At 57.1% G+C, this 22,696-nt stretch overlaps 1 protein-coding gene across 1 annotated transcript; it reads left to right on the top strand.

The window, feature by feature from the left end:
- The first annotated feature begins 5,264 nt into the window (after positions 1 to 5,264).
- CHRM4 (cholinergic receptor muscarinic 4) lies at positions 5,265 to 22,461 on the top strand. The gene is made up of 3 exons (XM_075753073.1): positions 5,265 to 5,402; positions 18,450 to 18,491; positions 19,409 to 22,461. The coding sequence occupies exons 1-3, from the start codon at positions 5,348 to 5,350 to the stop codon at positions 20,884 to 20,886; spliced, it is 1,575 nt and encodes a 524-aa protein (XP_075609188.1). The 5' UTR covers positions 5,265 to 5,347; the 3' UTR covers positions 20,887 to 22,461.
- Positions 22,462 to 22,696: the final 235 nt, after the last annotated feature.

Genomic DNA, 22,696 nt, shown 5'->3' with positions numbered 1-22,696 from the left:
ACCGATATCTGCGGTCAAGCCATGAGCACGGGTGCCTGGTGGTCCCCCTGGCATTTCAAGGATGCTCATGTGCCAGTGTGAATTGCACTGGTGTGCCCTAGCCAGGCGTGGGAGTCACAAAAATCTTCTTCATGCTCACCTGGCTTCCCTGCATGGGCCAGAGCGGCTGTACCCCGCTTTCCTGGCCATGCCCTGCCAGGGACCCCAGGGCGAGTCGGGGCCACCAGTGCCGCTGGGGCCGCACCTGCTGCGTGGCTAAACATAGTCACCCGCTCCCTGGGGCTGTGGCTCTGGCATCCTTCACTGGTGCTAAAAATGACATTTTCCAAATAATGAAAGAATCTTTCATTATCCTGTCTCTCCAAGCAGCCCGGGAGGCTGGGAAACAGCTGAGCACTAAGTGACGTGTCTAATGCGGCTTCAGCGTTTGTGTTTTTGTTCCTCTGTCTCTGGTCCAGGCATGCTGTGAAGCATGAGACGATGTGGCTGTGGGTGACTCCTGGGGCCCTGGCCGAGGTAGCGGAGCATGACCGGGTGCCTTTGGGTCGCCTCGTCTCTTGGGAAGGCTGCAGCAGCCCTGCTCCTCCCCGGGTCCCGTGAGGCCTCCGGCCCTGCTCCCCCGCAGCATCGCTCGCTCCCTGCAGCGTGGTTCTGTCCCGGCACATTTTGGGTCCTGGCTCACCCCAACAGCCCTCCCCCAGAGCTCACGTCCGGGGTGCTCGCAGGGTGGTACGTGCCTGCCGCCGCCCTGGGGACCGTTGGGGGGATGAGGGCGAAAGGCTGTTGTTTCCCTGGGGATGGTGCTTGATGGGGAAGGTGCTTGATGGTGCTCACACCATCCTGCCTCTCCTCAGCTGGGAGAGCAGCCGCGGGAGGCTCCAAGCAAACGTGGCCTGGGTGTGGTATTTATTTCAGACCCTTTAAACCCTCCCAAGCCCCTTTACGGCTGTGCCATCCCATGCCCTTAGGCAAAGTATTAGGAAAGAGGCTGGTGACTGCAAGGTGCCGTCCTCTCTCCCATGTCCCACAGGGATGATGCTGGCCCAGGGGCACAACCCACGTCCCCCATGGGCTGTGTCTCACCCACCAGCGCCCGCAGGGCAAGAGCCCACCCGTGGGTGGCATTGCCCTGTTGCCTGCAGCCCTGGGCACGGGCAGAGAGGCTGAGTTACTGCCCTGGCATTTAGACTGCCGCCTCCTGCCAGGCAGCGCCAGCTCCGTGCCAGAGCGCGAAGGGGCTGCGTGCCCGGGGGCTTGCCCTCGCCCTGGCCATCCCTCAAGGGTTCCCCAGGGTGTGCCCTCACTTGGCCAAGAGCAGGCAGAGCATCTGCTCCGGCTCCCTGTGTTGATGCTTTAATGCTCTCATCGACTGCTGAGCGAAGCCTTCGTGCCCACCTCCCTTGGCGGGGTGACGCTCGGGGAGGGGGGGGGGGCTGAGCCTTTGTCACTGTCACCGGCTGTTTTTTCTCTCTCTGCCTCTCCCCTTCTGAGTTGGGTTTATTTTGTTGTTGGGCTGATAGACGGATTAGCATTTATCACCAGGCTGACTACCAGAGGGTTATTAAAAGTGATTTGCAATGTAAATACTTTCATCATCAACCACATTTTCTTTAGACTAAGGTTGACTTTTATGAATATTAAAGCCATGTGGATGGGTTCAGTGGGTTTGTGGGAGTACGTCTGTCGGAGGGAGGGGGGCTGCCTGCCTGCGCTGTGCTGGGAGAGGCAATCTGGATCTGCCTGAGGGCAAAGGGACCTGGTGCCAGAGGGAGGGAAGCGGAGCATGAAAAGGTGTGTGTGAGGCAGAAAGAAAACCTGAGTGTCTTGGAGAGGGACAGAAAGGAAGGAGAGGGAGCACGCGAGCATATGCATGAGAGCATCTCTCTAGGAGCGGGACGGGAGGACAAGCTGGGCCCGAGGCGTTTTCGCTGGAGACCGGCGGGGGCTGCAGAGGGAGGGGGAAGCCTGGCCAGAGCTGGTGGCAAGCAGGTTTGTCCCAGGCAGCGCCCAGTCGCCGGAGGCGTGTGTCTGCGCAGGCACACGTCCCGTGTGCTGCAGGGATGGGCGATAACTGCTTCTTCACCTGCAGAGGCCCTGCCATGAGCTGCAGGACCAGGGCCGAATCCCCCAAACCCTCCAGCAGCCACAGGCTGGCATTAAGTTGGGTACCAGGAGCTGGTACTGGCTGCTGCCGAGGCTGCTGCCTGCTGTACGCTCTGCATGTGAGTGCAGTTACTGGGAATCTCTCAGGGATAACGAGTGGATGTTCCCTGGCCTGTGCGGGAAGCCAGAGTAAATTACCCATAACTGCCTTCCCTGCTCTTCAAACACACCCATCTCCTGAGCACCCGCTCAGTGGTGTAACCACTCCTCTGCCTCAGGGTGGTTATGGATCGGAGCTGTAACAAGCCAAGATGGAGCACCAAGGTGGCCCACCTCAGGGGCCAAGAAGAGAGGGGTGGCTTTGCCTATTTCTAGGTATTTGTGTTGTTTTGATGTGAGGGCAATTTTTGAGCCAGAGGTGCCTGATGGAGCATTGCCAACTGATAATGGAAGAGCAGCAAGGCATCCGGCACAGCAAAACTCGTGGGCATGGCTAAAAAGGAAAAAGAAAAAAAAAAAAGAAAAAGAAAAAAAGACAAAGAAGCCATCCAAAAATAGAGGATGGAAATACAGTGATGTAGAAAAGGGAGATGTTACATGAGAAATGGCCAGCTCCAGGTGTATCCTAGATCCCTACAAGGTGACATGTGCTGGCTTTTACTCCCCAGGTACCTGCCAGACCAAGCCATGTCAGTCAAGCAGGACGGCAGGAGACTCAGGCTGTCACAGGTCTTAATCCCAAAAGAGAATAAGGGAAGCCTTTCCTTTGCTTGGGCTACTGACCATGAAGGTAGGTTGGCCTCTGGCTTCTGCTGTGGGGCCACTGCAAGTCCCTCCTGTCCCACTCCACAGCCTGGCACAATGTATCTGGCCAAAGGAAGGGTTGGAGTGGAGTTATTGTTTTTCTTGGCCAGTGCCTACATGGGCAAAGAAGGAAAGTGATGTCACTTTGGTGACAGCAAGAAGGGCTGGTGAAACTCGCCAGCAGCCCATGAGCAGGGAATGTGCAAATATGTCAAGGCAAGAGAAGCAAGTGCTATCTTTAATTGAAGTATGTGTAGGGAGTCTGGACTTTCAGAAACTCTACTTCTTCTGACTAATGAGAGTGCATAAAGCTAGGCTAAGAGTTACTGAACAGTTTTGTATTCAATTTGGTTATGCATTTCTATCTCCATGACTGATCAGCTTTGGAAGAAGACTTCTCACTGTTCATTACAGTCTTTTGTCTATCCATGGGGAGTTGGAGTTTGAAACAAGAGTCCAATCAAATAACCCAACTCCAGTGCAATCAAGTTGTCTTTGAAGCAGATATTTCCTCAGTCTGATGAGTTCACCCAGAGCGTGGCAAAGGTTTTTTTCACATTAATTTTTTTAGGGAGGGAGAAGGAGGAGGAGAGGGTGGTATTTATTTGAGGTCAGGGCTTCGGGGTGAGGCAAGAGACTCCAATTAACTGGCTGGAGTCTTTGACAGGTTTTGGTCACTGACTGCAAAAACAGTGTGGGCAGATGTTAAGTTGGCAAAAGTCAGCGAAGCCTCACTGCGGTCAGCGCAATCACATGGCTACACACCAGCTGGCACTGGGAAAGCTTTGTCTTCTCGCTCCTCGAAGAAGGCAGGAGAGAAAATGAATACCAGTTGACTGAATGTTCACTAAAGAAATGCCAGGATCTGGCCTGACCAAAATGAAGACAAAGCACCTGCCTCTCTGCTGTGGCAGGGGCCTCGGTGTACAAAGGAAGCAGCTGAGCTGTGGATGCAAGTGCTGAGAGGCTTTAACCTTTCCAGGGCGCAGAGTGAAACACTTGGAGCTGGAGATGTGTCAGCAGAGAAAATTGTCTGAATTATCTTGCAATGTTCTCTCTGCTGGGATTCAGAAATGTGTCTTCATCTCCAGGGAGAAGATACCAGATTGCAGGGTCTGGGGAAAGAGAGAGGTCAAATCTGTGAACTGGGCACATCTGGCTAACATTTTAGATGAGATGTTTACATCAAACACTGGCCTTTAGTTAAGTGCTGCCTCCCAGAGCAATAGATGTAAGAGTGAGGAGGTGAAGGAGTGGATGGTGGGAATTTGTCTGAGACTGTAATCACTCAAAGGAGGGAGAAAGTGGGGCGTTTATTTGTTTATGTGTATTTATGTATGTATGTGTGAGAGCTGAGCAGATGGGGAGATGATACCCATGTGCATCTGTGAGACTGCACAAGTGAGAGGCAGAGGGTGGGTGAGAGAGTTGGTCTAGGTATAAGCAGAGAGAAGGGGAAAGGTGTAGAAGGAAGGGAAGACAGATATATTTTTTTTTCCCCATTTGTATCCGCTTGCTTGAAACTTTCTCATAACTACACTGAAAGGGGAAAGCAGAACCTGTGGGGCAGTCAACTGATTGTGAAACTGCCTGCCGGTGCTTTTGTTCCTGGGGAAAACCCCAACACAGAGTACCAGTGACAATCCCACAAAGAGGTCAAGTGCGTTCAAGTTCGCAGATGTGCGCGCCAGGACCGGATTTTTAACCGTATTTTGAGGACCGGGGAAAGCGTCGAGGACTGCCTTTGCCCGGGTTGTGCAGGACCCCGCTCTTGCCTCTCCCGGCTCCTCGCTCTCTCCCGCCTCAACGCCCCGGTGCTCCCGGCGCTGCCGGCCGCAGCGGAGCGGGGCTTACTCCCCCGGCCTCCGAACGGGGCTGGTGGCTGCGGGGAGGGGGCAGCGGGGGCTCCCGGCCGCTCCCACCCGCCGCGCTCCGGCTGCCCCCGGGCGGGACCCGGCGGCGGGGAGCGGGCGGTGCCGGGGCGGGCGGTGCCGGGGCGGGCGGCTGGCGCTGTCCGCGGTGCTGCAGGGGAACGCTCCCGCCGGCCCGACGGGGGGACCCGCAGCTGCCCGGTACCGCCCCCCACCTCCCCACACAACATCTGGCCGGCGGGGGGGGGGAGCCACATCTGGAATAGGGGGGAGAACAGCGGCGTGGGGATTGGCGGCGGCTCCTGACGTCGTCGTGCGCCCCTCTTCCACGACCCGGTGCGTCTTTGGCGGGGGGGGGCGCACATCTGGGGGCGGCACATCTGGGGACGGGGGAGGAAGGGGGCGGGGGGAGGGAGGAGGACCGGGCCGAGCCGGCAGCGCCGGGCCCTCCCCTCCCCCCGCCCCTCCCCGCCCCTCCGCCGCGCACGGCGCCGCCGGGAGCCGGGAGCCGGCCGGGGCCATGCGTGCCGGAGCCCCCGACGGCGCGGCGGCGTGCTCGGCGCTGCACCATGGCCGCTGAGAACCGCTCGGCGACGGGCGGCGGCGCGGCCTGGGGGCTGCCCGGTGAGTCGCTGCTCGGGGGCTCCGTGGGCGGGGGGGGGGGGGGGGGGGAGAGGGGGCAGGGCAACCCCGCGGCCCCCCCCCCCGAAAGTCCCTGCGGGGGGTGGAGAGGGAGGGCAGCATGGCTTGAGGGTGCATGGGGAGAGGGGTGCGGACCCCCGGGGGATGTAGCACCAGGTCGCCTCGGGAATGGGGGGGGGGGGGGGCGTCTCGCTGCCAACTTTCCCGCACTCCTGCATCCATCCGGGAACCCCAGGGGTGCCCCGCAGGTCGGGATCCCCGCACTGGTTCATCGCCCCGGATTGTGTGGAGTCGTGCAGGGCTGCAGCCCTGCCAGGGCACCGGGACGAGGTCTGGCACCCCCCTTCCCTGCTCCCATCTAAACCGACACCGCTCCCTGAGATCCGTGGTCCAAGGCACCTCGGGTCCCTCTGATCACCTAGGACCTGGCCCTGTCAGCACCCTGCCACGGGCATATGAGCAGCCTGTGCCCCCGGGGACAGGCACCCCCACAGCAGGGAACCCAGGGCGGGGGTTATTTGCTCCCCTGGTGCCTCGTCTAGGAAGGAGGTTTGTTTTCTGGGCAGGAAACTACCTGCCTGCTTTTCTGTATTCCAACAAGAGGAGCAGGGACAAGATCCCATATCTTTTGGATACTTTGTCCCCATGCCGGACAAAACTCCTCTGGCCCTTGTGGCCACCTCGTAGGACATGACTAGGCAGAAGTTTCCCCACCTTTCCGTAGAGCCCTTTGCCAGGTTGGGCATTGCAAGAGGGGCAGATCTTGCCCCATCCCGAGGTGTGGATCCCATCTGCCCTTTAGCCCTTGCTGGCCCTGCTGCACCTTCCCTGCTGGTAACAGCAGAGCTGTCCTGTGCTCTCCGTTGGCCCATTGTGGGCAAGAGTTGGGCAGCCCCACCCTTCTTTTCTCCCAAAATAATGACATTGCTTTCAAATTGGGGAATGGTTCTTGTCATTTTTTTAAATGTTAGCTTCTCCTCTGTCCTGCTTTCAACCCCTCCGACCATGCTGTGACCGCATTTTCTAGCTGGTCTTTGCAAAGCCCAAGGCTAGAGAGATACTTTCCAACCTGAGGAACAGCTAGCGTTCCTCTGTGTCCTGCTGACAGCTGGCAAATGTGGTGGGCTCTGCTTGGGTGTTTGGAGGCACCTTGCTTTGCCACAGGTGCCTTGAGTTACCTCCGAGGGTGGCTCAGCTTCTGCTGTCACTACTTGCAGGATGAACAGAGGGGCTGGGAGGGCTGGTACCCACCCAGTGGGGTGGCTTGTTGATGCTGGCACTGTCTATCAAAATACTCAGATGCCAGGGTCCTAGAGCCCAGGCTTTTGGTGAGACATCGCCAGTTACAACACTCACATTGAAATCACAGGCGACAGCAAGATGCTTTTTGCTGTCATTACTGGTGGGCACCACTTCCTACTTCCCACCGCCTTGACGTCTGTGATCTGAGTACCTGCTGCTGCTCTCCAGCCTGGACTAGGCCCCTGGGAGGCATCCAAACAAAGAGCAGGGCATCTGAGGGGGCGATTTCACGCATACAGAGATCCTAAGAAATAGCAACCTGTCCCTGGTTCACCCCTCAGCCGGGCTGGTGGCCAGTGGGCAGAGCCCCTGGGTGGGGAACGTGGGGACGAGAGCAAGTGTCTGCAAGGGGGTGGTGTCCCTGTGCCCAGCAGCCCCCGGTTCCTGCGGGAGCCAAGCCAACGGGCCCTTGCTCGGAGCTGGCAGCAAGTTCCCAGGTCTGCTGGACAGAGCGGCAATGGCCCTGGGAGTGACTGGGTGAGTGGGCAGCAGGAAGCTGGCGGGAGGAGGAGGAGGAAGGCTACCGGTAAAAGGGGTTTGTTTATTCACATGAGGGGCATACCCGTCTCAGTGGGGTCAGTCTGTTTTCTTTCACAGAAGAGAAATGAACTGAAATGATTAATTAATGCTGTGATCCAATTACTCCGAGTTTGCAGAAGGAGCATGGTTTTTCTCTTTAAACTGTCCCCACGAGGATCCTATTGGTATCAGGTTTTGTCATGGCTGGGTTTTTGTTGTTTTGTGTTTGTTTTTTTTTTTTAAATTAAAATGACAAACATCTCTCAAGAAAAAAAAAAAACAAAACCACAAAAAAACAGGGAATAAAAATAGTGAGATCAGGACAAGCGGCTGACACCGAGCAGTCCCTAGCATGCCTTGCTGTGAGCCCTCCTCTGCCCACCCTGCTGAACCCCGGCCTGCAGCACCCGCAGAGGTGAAGAGGGCTGGTGAGTGCCCAGCTGAGGTGGCAGACGCAGCTCTGCAAAGGCAGCGGAGAGAGCAATGGCGAGAGGAGAGGGAAATGGAGGCTGTTTGCAAGGGGCTGGTGCTTTCTGCACACACGCAGTTCCTCTTTCCACATGCACGTACATACAGCAAAAGTTTCATGTGCGCAAGCTGACCCCTTCTCCTTGGCATGCTAAATCAGGGCTTTGATGGGCGCCTTCTGGAGAAGCAGGCGTTGTCCCTGAGCCAGTCTCTGCTCGGTCTGAGACAGGGCTATGCCCTTGTTGCTCTCCAGTAAGCCAAGGGAGATTTCCTTTGCATTTCAGCATCCATTCTGGGCTGGCTTTAAAACTGCCTATTTAAAAGCCATGTGTTTTGGGGAGATGCGAGGGTGTGGGACCTGGTGCAGCCAAAAAGTGGAAGTTTGGACCAGATCGTTCCCATCTACTTCCCCTCCTCTCTTCATCTTTCTGCCAGCATCCCCCGCTGACCGCTCCTGAGCCCGCCTTAGCACCAGCGCCCACCACGAGTGTGCCGGGGGAGCTCAGCACCTGAGCTGGGTTGAAGCCTCTTCAAGCTGGCATTAGGAGCCACGCCAAAGCCATCCCTCTTCCAAGGGATTTGGGTGACCAGTTAGAAAACAGCTGCCAGTTTCTAGGATGACTCACGTGCTTGGCAGGCCAGGAGGTGAGGGTCTTAATGAGGGTCTTAATGGGTGGCTGTTGTTATAACTCATAGCCAAGTGGAGGAGTGCACCAGCCCTGACAGTCCCCCTGGGAGAGCACTGCCCACCACGACATCCCTTTAACCCTCTAGGCAAGGACAGGCTCCCTGCATCCCTTGAACGTACCGAGGTTGGCCCTTGCGCTATATTCAAATTCATTTGCTGAAGCTTCAAGGGGGAGTTAGGCATTTCCTGGCCAAATGAATCTGGGGAGAGTGCTCCCCAGGCAGGCTTGCCCACTACACCAGTATTTTGCTGGTGCAGGAGCATTGGGCAGGGTGTCTCTCCTACAGGCTCCCCCTTGATGTTTAGCAGCAGGGTTTTAGCAGCAGACACGCACCAGCCCCTGTCCCCCCCCAGCAGAGAGCTGGGTGTCACCATGCTGTGTGTGTGTGTGTGTGTTGGCATCCATCTCACCTTCCCTGTGGATAGATGTGCCGGTCCTGCTGCACCTTGACTCTGGGCCAGGACACCATCATTTGACCCCGCTTCAGACCTCGAGCCCCCTGGCACAGCGAGCATTGGCAAGTGAGGCTCTGCCGGTGACGCTCCCCACCCCGACCCCTTGCGAGCTGGGCACGGCTGCTCACGCCTTCACCCTGGGGCTGCTCCTGGGACCCTCCAGAGATGCCTTCAGCCCGGAGGCTGCACTGCACGGAGGAGGAACTCAAACAAAGACTCAGTTTACACTTTGTAAAATGTACATTTGCTGACAAAACTTCACCAGCCTATCCAAGCCCCCAAATGCAGCGGCTGCAGGCACAGAGCCTCGTCCTTCTGACAATTCCCCAAACTATTGCCGGAGGTCCTGCAAATCAGAGCCGTGGGAGTGACACCGACCATCCTGGCTTGCTGTGACCCTGTCCCCATCACCCCTGGCATCCAGTGCCCCATTCAGTGCACAAGGCAGCGGCAGAGATGCCCAAGTGCCCCGTCCCCTTCCCACCCCCCCCTCCTCCCAGCGTTAGATATGCTGAGATACGCTGGTGCAGAGGACCCGCACCCACCCCGGGCGCTGTTTCTGTGACTCAGAGAGGGCTGGAGAGGGATGTGGGGAGCCACAGGGCTGTTTGCTTGTCTTCAAGAGCCTTGTGGAGGATTTCATCCTAGATCAGCTGGCACAGAAAAAGCAGCAGCTGGGAAGTTTGCCCTTTAAAGGCAGAACTCAGTGTAAACCACGGAGCTCCTCGGACGCAGCAGGCTCGGCCAGAGCTATCGACTCAGTCCTGGGCTATCGAGGCTAGCTGCACTCCTCTAGCCAAGAAAGCCAGGCAGAGAAACAGCCCCTCTGCTGTCACAACTGCTGCTAAATCTAATGTGTTTTATGGCACCTTGCAGGTCGTAGCAGCAGCATGTCTTGGCACTGCTGAAGCTGGACAGGAGGCAGCGGGGGCTGGCACCAACTGCCTCAGCTGGAGGCATCTGGAGGACGGGGGTGAGGTGTTGTCTGCAGGTTTAAGGCTCGTGGCAGAATTGGTTTGTGTTGGCCGGTTAACGGGTTAACATCTTTAGGCTCTTTAAGCAGAATTAGATTGATTCGTCTGTGGGAAATGCAAAGCTCCAGTTATGCAACACCGAGGTCTGAAAACATCACTCTGCAAACACAATGTCCCGGGCCTGGCGTCCGCTCCAGGTCACAGGGCGGCTCTCTAGAGGCATGCATGGCGCCTTGCTTCGGTGACCCCCTCGCTTGCCAACCCCGATGTTGATGTTAGCTGGGCCCCCCCACGGGCAGCGCAGCGGGCTGGCTCTGCCGCAGAGGGACAGGCATCCTTGTGGGATCTTTGCGTGACTGAGATGGGAAGGAGCGTAGCCTGCATCTCACCATCTCTAGTGCCTTCGGGGTAGTTTGGATCCCGGCTCTGCCAGCAGTTACATCACGTACAGTCCCAGTTAAAGCCAAAAAAACCATGCGTGCGTGTGTGCAGAGAGAAGTGGAGAGCAATGAAACCGTACTGGCATCAGCCTTTGCCTGACAACGGGCATGAGTTGCCTGGGCTTGGGTCTGCTTTTCTGCAGCACTTAGGAGCAGCATTTAGCATGGTCATTTCTAGGCTGTTTGCAGAGGTCAGTTTACACACCATGGCCCATAAGTGATGCCCAGCTCATGAAACTTTTTGCTACCACGTGCAGCCACAGGCAATGAGGTGACTAACCCCCCCCCCCTCCGCCCCGCGCAGTGCTGCGGGATGCTGTCTGCAGCATTAGCGTAGGGCCATGACAGGCTGGGGACTACCATCCTACGGTGAGAGAGGTGACTCCTAGGCAGAGCTGGGCTGCCCAAGCAGGACAGCTGCAGACCACAAAGGTTTCCAGCCCAGCATGGCTCCTGCTCTGCCCAGCCAGGAGTCAGGGGGAGTCTCCAGAGAAGGCAGCAGGGAGAGATATGCAGGCAGTGTCCCCTGCATGAGGTCTCGCTCTCTCAGAAGAGTGTCTCAGGGCAGGAGGCTGGGGAGATGTGTAATCCCACCCTGGCAGCCTGAAGCTATTCCCACCTTCTTTCCCGCCATCCCTTCCCTCCTCTGTGGTGGCCACAGGCGCAGATTTCCTACCTGCTCTCCTCCCCGGCCCCCACGCCTCCCGTGCTGCCTGCCCATGCTTTGGGCTCCCCTGCCCACCTGCTTTGGCTCCTGTCCTTCACACTGTCCCATTGCTCAGGCATCACCTCCAAGGCCAAACCCTCTGGCCAGTCTTGTGATCAAATGGGGTGCAATATTTTCAGTTTCCCCACTCTAAAGGTTCCCCTCTGCTGTCTGTCCCCAGGACTAGGGCTCTCCTCTGCCACATCCACATCCACCCTGCAGGGCCCCTTCTTATCACCAATTTTGTGCTGTTGGCAGTCCCCTCCATCAGCTCTCTTTTTCTCTCACCCATCGCTTAGCTGGCTTATTTGTCCTCTCAAAGCCCCGCAGAGCGTCGCTCTGCTGCACAGGGCAAGGGGCTATGGTTCCCATTGCCCGGTCTTTAAAATTTCAGATGAGCACCTTGGTGCTTTCCCCTCTGTGGCCCTTCGGCTCTGGGATGAGTTGCTTACGGAGAAACACAGCTCCCCTCTGCCCTCCTGACAGCTCTGCTCTGCCAGGGCAACACCGCACCCCTGATTCCCTGAGCCACATCCCCACCCCACGGCCCGTGGGGACCCCGGGGGCAAGGAGGGTGGGCGCTGAGTGCTGCGGCTTTCTGCGTGGGGGCCAGCCCCCGCCTTGCCCAGCGTCAGCCCTGGCTCCTCGGGGTGGGTGGTGGGTGCCTGGTGCGGGTGGCAATGGCTGTGCGGGGCAGTGGCAGGGTGGGGGGGGGCTTCCCTGTGACTGGTGTCCCCAAAGAGGGGCTGAGCCCATCCCCGTTGCTGTCTCCAAGCATGGCCTGTCCTTGTCCCTGGGGCAGGGAGAGCTGTTCCTCTAAGCAACCAGATCTGGGGTCTTGCAACTCCCTGCCCTCATCCCGTCCCTCCCGGTCCCGCCTTCAGCACCGTCTCTCCCGCAGGCGTCTGATCCTGGGCACTAACCTCTCCCTGGGCAGAGCCCAGCTAATCCAGACAGCCACTTCTTGTTGTAATCCTCTGTCATCCTCGCCCTCCTTCCCCTCTGCCGGCTGAGCCCAAAGCCCTTCCTGGCAGTGGGACCCGTAGCTGCAGCAGGGTTATTTCTGTTGCGCTGCCTTGAAACAGCTGGGTCCTATTAAAGCTTCAGCCCAGAGATATAAAAGAACATGAGCATCTCTCTGAGGCAGAGAGCATTAATGCAGTAGATGGGAAGGAAGAAGCGCAGCTCTAGCCCAGGCTCAGCTGAAAGCCGAGCACCTTCCCGGCTCAGCGGCTTGGGCTGAGCTCTGACACCAGCCCAGAAACGCAGCCCTGGGAGGCCCAAGGCAGAGGGCACAGGCGTGTGGGGACGGTGGGCCCCCCAGCCCCTCAGCGAGATACCCCTGCAGTGAGCCTTCTCCCCCTGTGATGTTACCCACCGGAGCTGGCCCGGGAGCTGCTGGCGAGCCGCCGGTGCCCAGGAGCTGCGGGCTGGGCACAGCGGGGTAAGGCCGGGGTTGGGTTGCATGGTGTTTGCCGGGCGCGCTTGCTACGAGCGTTCCACTGGTAGGTTATTTATTGGGCCTAATAATTGGGTGACGGATGGTTAATTCATTGTCAGAGTGGCCAGCATGCTGGAAGCTTATTTATAGGAGTGACTTTTAATCACTTAAACCCACTTTCTCACCAATTTGCCTCTTGCCTGGTAATGCTGGGGGTAGATGGTGTGCTGCCTCTTACAAGCTGTGTGTGATACAGGGCAAGTTAGCGATACAGGCAAGCACTGGCGGGGGCAGCTCAGGCAGGGGGGTGCAGCCGTGCCAGCTGTGGGACGCTGATGAATGTGCTGGGCTGGGCGCTACTTAGGTGGGCAGCTTGTAAGCCATGGCTCTGACCTGCAAGCGCTTCTCGTGGCTGGGTGCACGCTGCCTTGGATGGGGTGCCTTGGTTTTGCTTTGAAACCCAGTGACAACCACCTAGTTACAAGCAGCAGCGAAGGCAGGGGAGGCTCCTGGCTTGCTCGGTGCGGGTGGTCAGGTTAGGTGACTGCAGCGCTCCTTTCTGACCCCGGATACAGGACATTTTCAAAACCTGATGCACGAACACATGCCAAGTGCAGGGGGTATTCTCCAGCCCCCTCACCTTCCCCTGAAAGCTGCCAGCTCCTGCGCCACTGTGAGCTCGCTGCTTCTCCAGTGGCTCCAGGAAAAGCCGTCAGAGACTCCCAGCTTGTGAGGATGGAGGAATTTGCTTTGTCTTGTCAGAATCAGTTGAATAGCAGCAGAAGAAAGAGGAATAAGTTATTTAATGGAAAAATAAAATGCCCAGATCAACACCATATATTACTGGCAAGGAGCAATTCCTCCAGCGCGATGGCTCAGATCTTCTCTGGAGCAGGATAAAGACTTCAGGGGCCCATCGACCCTCACCGTGCCGGAGGGGTGCCAATGCAGATGCCAGCTGGAGCGGGATGGCAAAGGGAGCCCTGCCATCTTAACACAGCAAATCCTGCCGGCCCCTCGTCTCCTTTCTGTTTTCCTGGTTGGTTTATTGCCTTCATCGCTGCCCATGCGGAGGCACCGGAGCAGCCTGACGCCGGCCCAGCAGAGCCCTCCCTGACTGGGCAAACCCAGGCTAACCCCCCCTGCCAGGCACAGGCTCCCGCTTGATTTTCTCCCCATATATTGTATTTCTAAGAAGGTGCCTGTTCCTGGTATCTAGGAGCTCTATTTTCACACTCTTTGAGGGGTGTGAATCTGTCAACCAGAACAAACCCTCACTAGATGTAAACTGGTGCCGTCACTCAGGAACTAATTAACGGCTATTAGATAACGCAATTAGCACCACAAACTGTCATCCCTCTGCAGAGTGTCACCCCTTCCCTTTGTGTCACAGACACACGTGAGCCATAAACACAAGTATCCCTTCAGCATCTTCTATCCCTCCCCTCTTTTTTTCTCCCTCCCTCTCCCTCCCTCCTCTCCCGAGGCCAGTTGTGGCTGCGCTAACTGCCCAGCCCCGCATCACATCAGCAGTTTGACGTGACAGAACTAATCCCATTAAGATTTTCATCCTCTCGACGCTTTTAGGAAGGCCAGGACAAGCAGGGGGCTGACAGTGGGGCTGGGAGGGCTGGCCTGGCTCTTTCCGTCGCTGACACCGGAGCAGATGTGCCCTGGCTGCAGCCGGAGCAGGGGGTGACATGTGCATTCCCCCTGGATGTCCCTGAGGTGGAGGGGGCCAGATTCCTTCCCTCCTGGACTCAGGCAGCCCCCAGAGCCCAGCGCGGTGCACCCAGCCGGGAGCTGGCAGCCACGGCCACCCTGTCCCTGCTGGGGCGGGAGCCCCCCAGGATCGGGATTTCTTCAGCTTTGCTGTTCCTCCAAAAGGCTGATTGCACCCGTGCAGAGGAAAAGCCCGTCTGCTCTGGGAGCAGCTCACATTCAGAAGCCTTTGGGAAAGTAATGGTTTCTCTAATTCCTACCCTTCCCCTGCGAACATTTTCTTCCCCTGACAGGCAGGTGCGCAAGGGACTTGTTTTCTGGTGGCGAGGCTTGCCGAGCGTGCTGGGTGCGTGCACAACCCTGCTTATTCCCAGAAACCTCCATGGCCCAGCCGTGACTCTGCCCCCACCTGCCCCTGCTTGGGGGCCCCAAAAATAAGGATGGGGCTGGGATGGAGGCAGTGATGGAGCAGCGAAGGGGGCAGCTGGCAGCGGCACGAGGGAGAGTGGCCACGGAGGGGCGTGGGGAAGCTGTGCACAACAGGGAGCAGAGGCAGGGGACACTGGGGCAGCAGGGCTACTTGCTCCAGGAGCTCATTCCAAAGCTTGAGGTCCCACCATCACCTGTGACTTCACCACGTCAGTGGGGAGGGTGGCCAGGTCCTGCCACGTGGAGAGCGACAGGGTGGGCGGGAGGGAGCGAGACACTTCGTCCCACATGGGTTGAGTGCTCAGCAGATGCTCGGTCACTACCTGCACCCTATGGAACACCTGTCTCTAACCAGTGCAGACTTTTTGGGTACGGGGTGTCCATTAGCAGTCCATGACAGGGCTTTCTCCTTTCCTACCTGGTGACAGGATGCAAGGCACTTTGCAGGGGCTGACAGGCTGGGAAGGCTTGCTGGGTTGGCACACGAGGTGTGCGGCAATGAAATAGCAGGAGCTTTCCACCGTGCCCGCGGATGTGACCGAGGAGGGATGGGCAGGACTGGCTTTCCTCTTGCTCTGGAGCTGTCTCCTCATCCGACAGTGGTGGCACCCATGATCTCAGGCAGCGATGGGGAGCCTACTGTGACAAGCACTGCCTAAGTTAGGTAGATCCCACCCAAATTACAACCTTCTCTGCTTGGATCTGCGGCTGCCTGTGGCTCGTGTCTTCATCCATAACATGCGAGATATTGAGTGGGAAGGAAAAGGTGTTTTCCTCTCTTGAGGACATGCTTGCTGAGTGCTGCGGCAGCCTCAGAAACCCTTAGACCAAAAGATGCTATCAGTGAAACATTAGAGGCTCCTAATGGCTTCGATGGAGAGGAGAAAACCAGCCATAAATCACTGCCAGAAGTCCAAGGGAGGGAGGAAGCTGGTGATGGAGTTTGCTGTTGCTGGTTGGTAAAAGCAGGTCAGGACAGCACCCAGTGGGCGCCACAGACAAGGGATGGCATTTGCAGGCCGAAAAGCCAACTGGTGTCACAGGTGGGGGCCTCAGCCCCAGGAGCCGTTCTGAAGCGGCCTCTGGGCTTTGCCAAGACTGCATCTCCTCCCCGGCTGCAGTGCTGGCATGGAGGTGGAGGGCAAAGGGGGATGGAGACAGGGAGGGCAATGTAGGACAGGGCTTGTGAGGGGAGGCAGAGGAGAAATGTGCTCCTGGAAGTGCAGGAGGAGATGGGCACTGAGGGGGGCTTTGGGGAGGGATTTAGTGGGGAGACCTCAGGGCCTGGAGAAGTTCCTTGGTGTCTGGGATCTTCACAGCGTCAGGGACAGTGATGTGGCTGGCGTGAGAGTAGAGTTGCACTGGTGAGTCCGTTGCAGAATGGCAGCACTCCTGCGTGCTCCCTCTGTCCTCGGGCACATCCTGGGGGTGCAGGCAGAGCTGGGGCTGCCCGAGGGCTGTGCCCCCACCCGGGCCCTCCCCGCACAGCCCAGGTGCTCTCCATCCCAAAGGCAGACGGCAGGATCTATGCCCAGTGCCTAGGCAGGCACAACACGTGGCTTGGTCAGCCGCTCCGAGACCTGGCGAACTCACAGCACCCTTCGCCTGCTCCCAGCTCTGGACCGAGCTGCCTGCCCTGCTCGAGGAGGCAAAGGCAGCGCCGGGCTGTCCCAGCTGGCTCAGAGAGGGTGTCCGGAGCAGAAGAGAGAGACATCAGGATGGAGAGAGCAGAAGATGGGGAAAGAAGTGATGCCTGATAGGCTGGGTCATGGCAGAAAATAGCCAGGGTGTCTGAGGTGAGGGCGAGTGGTGTACACATCTGCCGGCTTCTACATGTTGTTGTACATCTGCGTTGTACGTATCTTCACACCCTTAACCTTTTTCATTCCCCCTCCTACCCTCAAATGGGAGATTGCTTTCGGTTTTGCCCTTCGGTAATGGCTCATTGGCTGCAGTTGCCCGTGTCTCAGCACACCACTTTCCAGCATGACCTCTGGGTGGCATCCAAAGACACGCGAGTGGGGCTGCGCCAGCCTTTCCCGCCTTCATTTCTTGTGGCCTGCACAAACGGTTTGCTGGAGTGGGACCAGCCGGACTTTTCTTACTTCGGGCAGCTGAGAACACAGGCCTCTGTCAAGGCTGATAATTCATTAAATGCACTTAGAAGAGGATGCCGGTTCACAGACTAAAGTGAAAAAAAAAATATGAAACCCTCATTTTAGCAGAGACGGAAAGGTTTCTTTTCAAGATTTTTCAAATTCTTCCTGGAAGAGCTGGGGTAGATATCTGCTTGATTGCTAGCTTGTCTGATCAGTTTGATTAGCTGTTACAAGAATGACAGCTAAATCTCCCCATCTCATCAAAGTGAAGAATTTAAAACTCATTTCAATTGTACTGAAACCAACCCCCAAACTGCCACGATTATATATTTTTAAGTCATTTTATACACTTATCACCTCTTCTCACATCCCTGGCTGGGTGCCCAGGAAGGATGGCAGGAGAAACCACTTCTCCTCTCCCTCGATGCATCCCTTGCACGAGGAGCTCGGTGCAAAGCTGGGCAGTACCGTTGGGCTTCCTCAGACTTGAGCATTTAGTATCTGTTGAAAGGTGCTGCTTTCTTTTCAAAGCACTTTATCTTCATGGGCCACGCGTAACAGGCTCAGAGTATAATAGCACAGAATTATTTCTCTGGCCCTCCCCTGCGCGTGTAAGGCAAACACAGCCACTATTGCGGCTGTAGCCTCACTAATGCAGAAGCTGCCTTAATGGCTGCGCTGGTATCCCGGCTTTAGCATCTCAGCAGCCATGCTTCCATTGTCTCACACCTGCATCTCTTTAAAAAGCAGTTATATTAAAATTTGGCTGTTTGCTCATGGTAGAAATCTCCTACCCTCACCACAAAGGCAAGGGCATTTCTTTTCAAAGAATTTAAAAATACAAACTAACCCCAAAGCCTGCTAAACCCTGTTTTGGAGAGGAGTGTGTTAATGGCTTGGTTATACATTTAGCAAAATCAGCTTCAGGAGCCCCAGGCATTTGGAGCCAGCGCCGTTTCTCACGGCAGCTTGCAGAGACACGCCGTGCGAAGCCTTCCTGCTGCACGTGGCCACCCGCCCACCACAGCAGCGCCCATGGGGCTGGGTGGGCAGCCCGGCAGGACCCCCGTCCCAGGTGGAGCTTGGGGAGGCTGTCCTTGCTGGGCTGGTGGGGTTGGGGCTCCCCCAGCACTCAGGAAGAGGCTGGTGAAGACCCAGCTGGTTTTGGGGGCCCAGGTGATGTGGGAGAGGCAGGTCTGATGGGAAGCTTCTCTATCCAGCTCATCTTCCCCAGCGCCTTTGCTTCTCCTTCCCCTTCCAGGAAATTCCCCTTCGTCGCAACACATCGATTTCAGTTCTTTTTTTTTTTTTTTTTTAAGGTTCATTCTCCTCTTACCTTGGAGAGTTAACCACAGGCATCTCGGTTTGGATGAAGGCAGTCTTTCTGTCCATAATTTTTGCTGCATTTCATAAATAATTCCATGTAGCAGGCTGAGACGGCTGGGTTCATCCCGTACGTCTCCACGGCCAGTGTGGCTGCAGTTGCAGTGCGATGTGGGACTGGGGGAAGGGGCCAGCATTTCCCAGCATCGCTGGCTGATGGCACTTGTGTGGCCCCTTCCCTCTCCCGTGCCTGTTGGGGCTGGGTTGTGAACCAGGCCAAGACAAATGACTTGGTTTCAGCCTTGTTTGTGTTGTCTGCATCCACCTCTGAGCAATGTCACCTCTTTGTCAAAAGGCCACCTCTGTTGGAAAGGTTGGTGCCCCTCAGTAAGACGTTGTGGGACTTGCGTGAACTCCTTGGGGCTGAAGCCATAGTGTAACTTGCTGTTTTCCCTGTCCCAGATTTCATCTTCCAGAAGGAGCTGTTTGCTGCCAGAGACACAGGTGAGCTGCGCGAGCCGTGGCATGGGCTTTGCGGAGCACTTTATCTATGGGTAACCCCCTCTTGGGGAGGTGCTTTGGGAAGGCCAGCAGGGTGTGCCTGGGGCACACCATAAACCTGCTCTCACCCCTGGGGCAGGGCACTGGCTCCGTGCCGTGCTGCCCTTGCAGTGAGTGCTGTGCAACTCCGCTTGGTTCCACAGCCCCCTTCCTCCTGCAGCCCCTCGGCCTCTCTGCGTGCCTCCCTGGGGCACGCTGGGGCTGTGCTCCTGCTGGGACATGGGCCCTGGCCTTGCGGAGAAGGGACCATTGCACCCTGGCCAAAGGGCTGTCCCCAGCCCTGTCCCTGCTCCTCTCCCTGCAGCCTCCTGTGTCTCCTCCTTTGCTAAATGGGGACACAAAAAGTGTCTTCAAAGAGGTCCTGGGGTGAAGGCTGCAATGGCATATTTTTGAGCAGTAGCCAAGAGCGGTGCTGGCCTGGGAAACCCAGAAGGCAGCAAACGCTGCCTACACTGGGGCTGGGCAGCCCCCAGCCAGTGCCCGCTCCTCGTCCCCAGGGCCGTACCACGAGATGTATCACGGGGTGTTGCACGGCTCAGCCTGCAGACGGGGACATGCCACTTCTGCAGCTCGTTAGTGTTGGTGTTACAAGAGGACAGCTAAGGGAGGGTATTGGGATATGCTCCCCAACTTCCACCCTCCCTGCTCCCCTGCTGCAGACTTGGTGTCCTCATGCACACCTCAGGAAAGGGCCAGGCAGCAGCAGCGCAGCAAGAGCAGGAGGTGGGAAGGGAGGGACAGAAAGCAGGAGAAGAGATGCAGTGAAGCTACAGCAGCCTACGGCCATGGTGCTGTGGCTGAACAGATGCAGGAGCTGGCAGGTATAATAGTCTCCCATTCTGTCCCCGCTCCTCTTGCAGACCACATGCACAACCTCTCTGCTCAGCCCTGGCAGGCAAAGATGGCCAACCTGACCTACGACAACTTCACCCTGGGCAACCGCTCCGAGGTGGCCATCCAGCCTCCCACCAACTACAAGACGGTGGAGCTGGTTTTCATTGCCACGGTCACCGGCTCACTCAGCCTCGTCACCGTGGTGGGGAACATCCTGGTGATGCTGTCCATCAAGGTGAATCGCCAGCTCCAGACTGTCAACAACTACTTCCTCTTCAGCCTGGCCTGTGCGGACCTCATCATCGGGGTCTTCTCCATGAACCTCTACACAGTCTATATCATCAAAGGCTACTGGCCACTGGGGGCTGTGGTGTGCGACCTGTGGCTGGCTCTGGACTACGTGGTGAGCAATGCCTCTGTCATGAACTTACTCATCATCAGCTTTGACCGGTACTTCTGTGTCACCAAGCCCCTGACGTACCCAGCCAGGAGGACCACCAAGATGGCGGGGCTAATGATCGCAGCTGCGTGGATATTGTCCTTCATTCTCTGGGCCCCTGCCATCTTGTTCTGGCAGTTCATTGTGGGAAAGAGGACAGTCCCTGAGAGGGAATGCTACATCCAGTTCCTCTCCAACCCGGCGGTGACCTTTGGCACAGCCATCGCGGCTTTCTACCTGCCTGTGGTCATCATGACAGTGCTGTACATCCACATCTCCCTTGCCAGCAGGAGCAGGGTGAGGAGGCACAAGCCTGAAAGCAGGAAAGAGAGGAAAAGCAAGTCCCTCAGCTTCTTCAAGGGCCCCCTGATCAAACAGAACAACAATAACTCTCCCAAGAGGACCGTGGAGGTGAAGGAGGAGGTGAGGAATGGGAAAGTGGATGACCAGCCCTCGGCACAGACAGAGGCCACTGGCCATCAGGAGGAGAAGGAGACTTCCAATGAGTCCAGCACGGTCAGCATGACCCAGACCACAAAAGACAAGCCCACAGCAGAAATCTTGCCAGCGGTGCAAGGACAGAGCCCGTCCCACCCCCGGGTGAACCCATCTTCCAAGTGGTCCAAGATTAAGATTGTCACCAAGCAGACTGGGACCGAATGTGTCACTGCCATCGAGATCGTCCCAGCTAAGGCAGGAGCCTCTGAGCACAACTCCCTGGCCAACAGCCGCCCGGCCAATGTTGCCAGGAAGTTTGCTAGCATCGCCAGGAGCCAGGTACGGAAGAAGCGCCAGATGGCAGCCCGGGAGAAGAAAGTCACCCGCACCATATTTGCTATCCTGCTAGCCTTCATACTCACATGGACTCCGTACAACGTGATGGTCCTCATTAACACCTTCTGTGAGACATGCGTACCCGAAACGGTGTGGTCCATCGGCTACTGGCTCTGCTACGTCAACAGCACCATCAACCCAGCCTGCTATGCCCTCTGCAATGCCACTTTCAAGAAAACCTTCAAGCACCTTCTCATGTGCCAGTACAGGAACATTGGCACAGCCAGATAAACTGGCACTCAGGGACCACTTCAGCAATGTTACAGAAGTCCTTCCCTTTGCCTCCTTTGCTGGGGCAGTCCTCTGCTCCCCACTCACAACAGTCTGCACAGTCTGCAGTCTGTGCAGTGATTGCAGATGATGCCCTTCATCCAACGCTGGCAAAAGGCCAAGGCACCTCAGAGCTGCAGCTCCTTCCACTCACCCTGGGCCTGGGGACTAGCCTGGGAAGCCAGCAGGAAAGCCGAAGGCAAGAGGAGGAGATGTGGTCGCCAGGAGCCCTCCCCGGCTCCCTGCTCTTGAGAAGCTCGCCAAGTGGCATCAGTGTTTGTCGTAAGACTGGATGCCTCTTCTTCTCCTGGCCAACCATCTCCAGGGCATCAGAGCTTGTCTGCATGCAGACGGCATAATGCTGGATGCTTTCAGTAAGCTTTCAAACTGTTTATCACCCAAGAAGTGAAAAGAAACCAGGGCCAAACATTTGCCAGCCATCTTGGACCAGGCTGGCTCAGGCATGCTCACGGGAGTCCTGATGGCTCAGCCAGGCCCCCTCCCAAGGCAGTCAAGATTGCACTGTAGCAGATGTGGCAAGCTCCTTCCTTTCTCTTGAGAGACGCCATCAGACATCCTCACCCAGGAACCAGGGTGGGAAGTTTTCCCTGGGCTTCGGCTCTGCTCTCCCCTTCATGCCCTTTCTGCCCTTGGCCAGCAATTGGCTGGACAGACAGACAGACCAACCAAGCATCTCACTCCTGGGTGAGGAGTGTGAAACCCAGTCACCTCCTGCAACGACGAAAACTAAAACTGCAAAGAAAAGCAGTGGTGTGGTACAGGACTTCTTTCCATGGCCCCGAGGGAACGTGGCCCGAGATGTGGGCAGCAGCGACAGTGAAAATAACTGTGCTCGGGAGGGACTGGGCAAGCTGGGGGTCTTGGAGGGGATCAGGAAGAGGGTCTGCAATGTGGCCAAGGCACCCTGTCTCTCATCTGGGCCATGAGCAGGTCCCCGCTCTCCCTGTGGTGGGTGTGGGAGGCCTGATGCACGGCTCCAGGCGTGGGCGAGGATGGCGGTGGTCCCCAGCCCCACTCCTGCCCCAGGTGCAGGGGGATGCCCCAGGGAGGCCAAAGGAGCCGGCTGCTGATCTTTGTAAATGGATGTAACCCTGTTGTCGGTGTTGTGGCGAAGCCCTCAGCATGCAGGCTTCAGCCAGTGTCTCCAGCCCCCTCCCAGCCCACCTGTGTGCACAGCCCAGACCACTCTGGGGCTGCTCCTCAGCTTCTCCCAAAGCCAGGTCTCTGCAAGCATTGGCAGGCATGGCCAGGTGCAGACAAGGGACACGATGGGGCCACGCTGGCACCAGCAAACTTGGTGTCTGTGTCCTTCCCATCCCCACACCGGGGTGATGCTGTGCAACCTGGAGAAAGGCTGTTCTGGCCCAGGTAGGGACACCCCCTGCCACTGCCTTTAAGATAATTCACATAGCGGTGCCCAAAATGCCTGGTGGGCTTTTGGGTTTTTTTAAACTGATACAAGCACGACCCAACCCACCCCGAGACAAATAAAGACCTCGGACCAGAAACCAACCTTGGCCATTGCGTGAAGAGTGAATGAGTTGTCACTCTGTTGCTCCTCCCCAGCTCCCTGGTGACGTTTCCTGCAGCGTGGGGGTGACAGCCCCATCCCTCCAAGTGCAATGGGGTACAGCCCAAAGTGCTGTCGAGAGGAGGCTGTGGGGTCTGACCCATGTACCTTCTCCAGGACTGGGTGTGGTGGCACCCAGGCCACCGCTGCCAGTTGCACGGTAACTTCACTGCTGGTCCC

Source organism: Balearica regulorum, chromosome 5 (assembly GCF_011004875.1).
Source record: "Balearica regulorum gibbericeps isolate bBalReg1 chromosome 5, bBalReg1.pri, whole genome shotgun sequence".
NCBI classification, from domain to species: Eukaryota; Metazoa; Chordata; class Aves; order Gruiformes; family Gruidae; genus Balearica; species Balearica regulorum.
This window is presented reverse-complemented; position numbering and strand designations above follow the sequence as displayed.

What these genes read in the sequence shown, in the direction of transcription:
- CHRM4 (XM_075753073.1), top strand. Translation starts at nt 5,348, where the DNA reads ATGGCCGCTGAGAACCGCTCGGCGACGGGCGGCGGCGCGGCCTGGGGG. An exon ending in CGCGGCCTGGGGGCTGCCCG is followed by an intron (nt 5,403 to 18,449) that starts GTGAGTCGCTGC and finishes TCCCTGTCCCAG; the next exon opens with ATTTCATCTTCCAGAAGGAG. An exon ending in GTTTGCTGCCAGAGACACAG is followed by an intron (nt 18,492 to 19,408) that starts GTGAGCTGCGCG and finishes CTCCTCTTGCAG; the next exon opens with ACCACATGCACAACCTCTCT.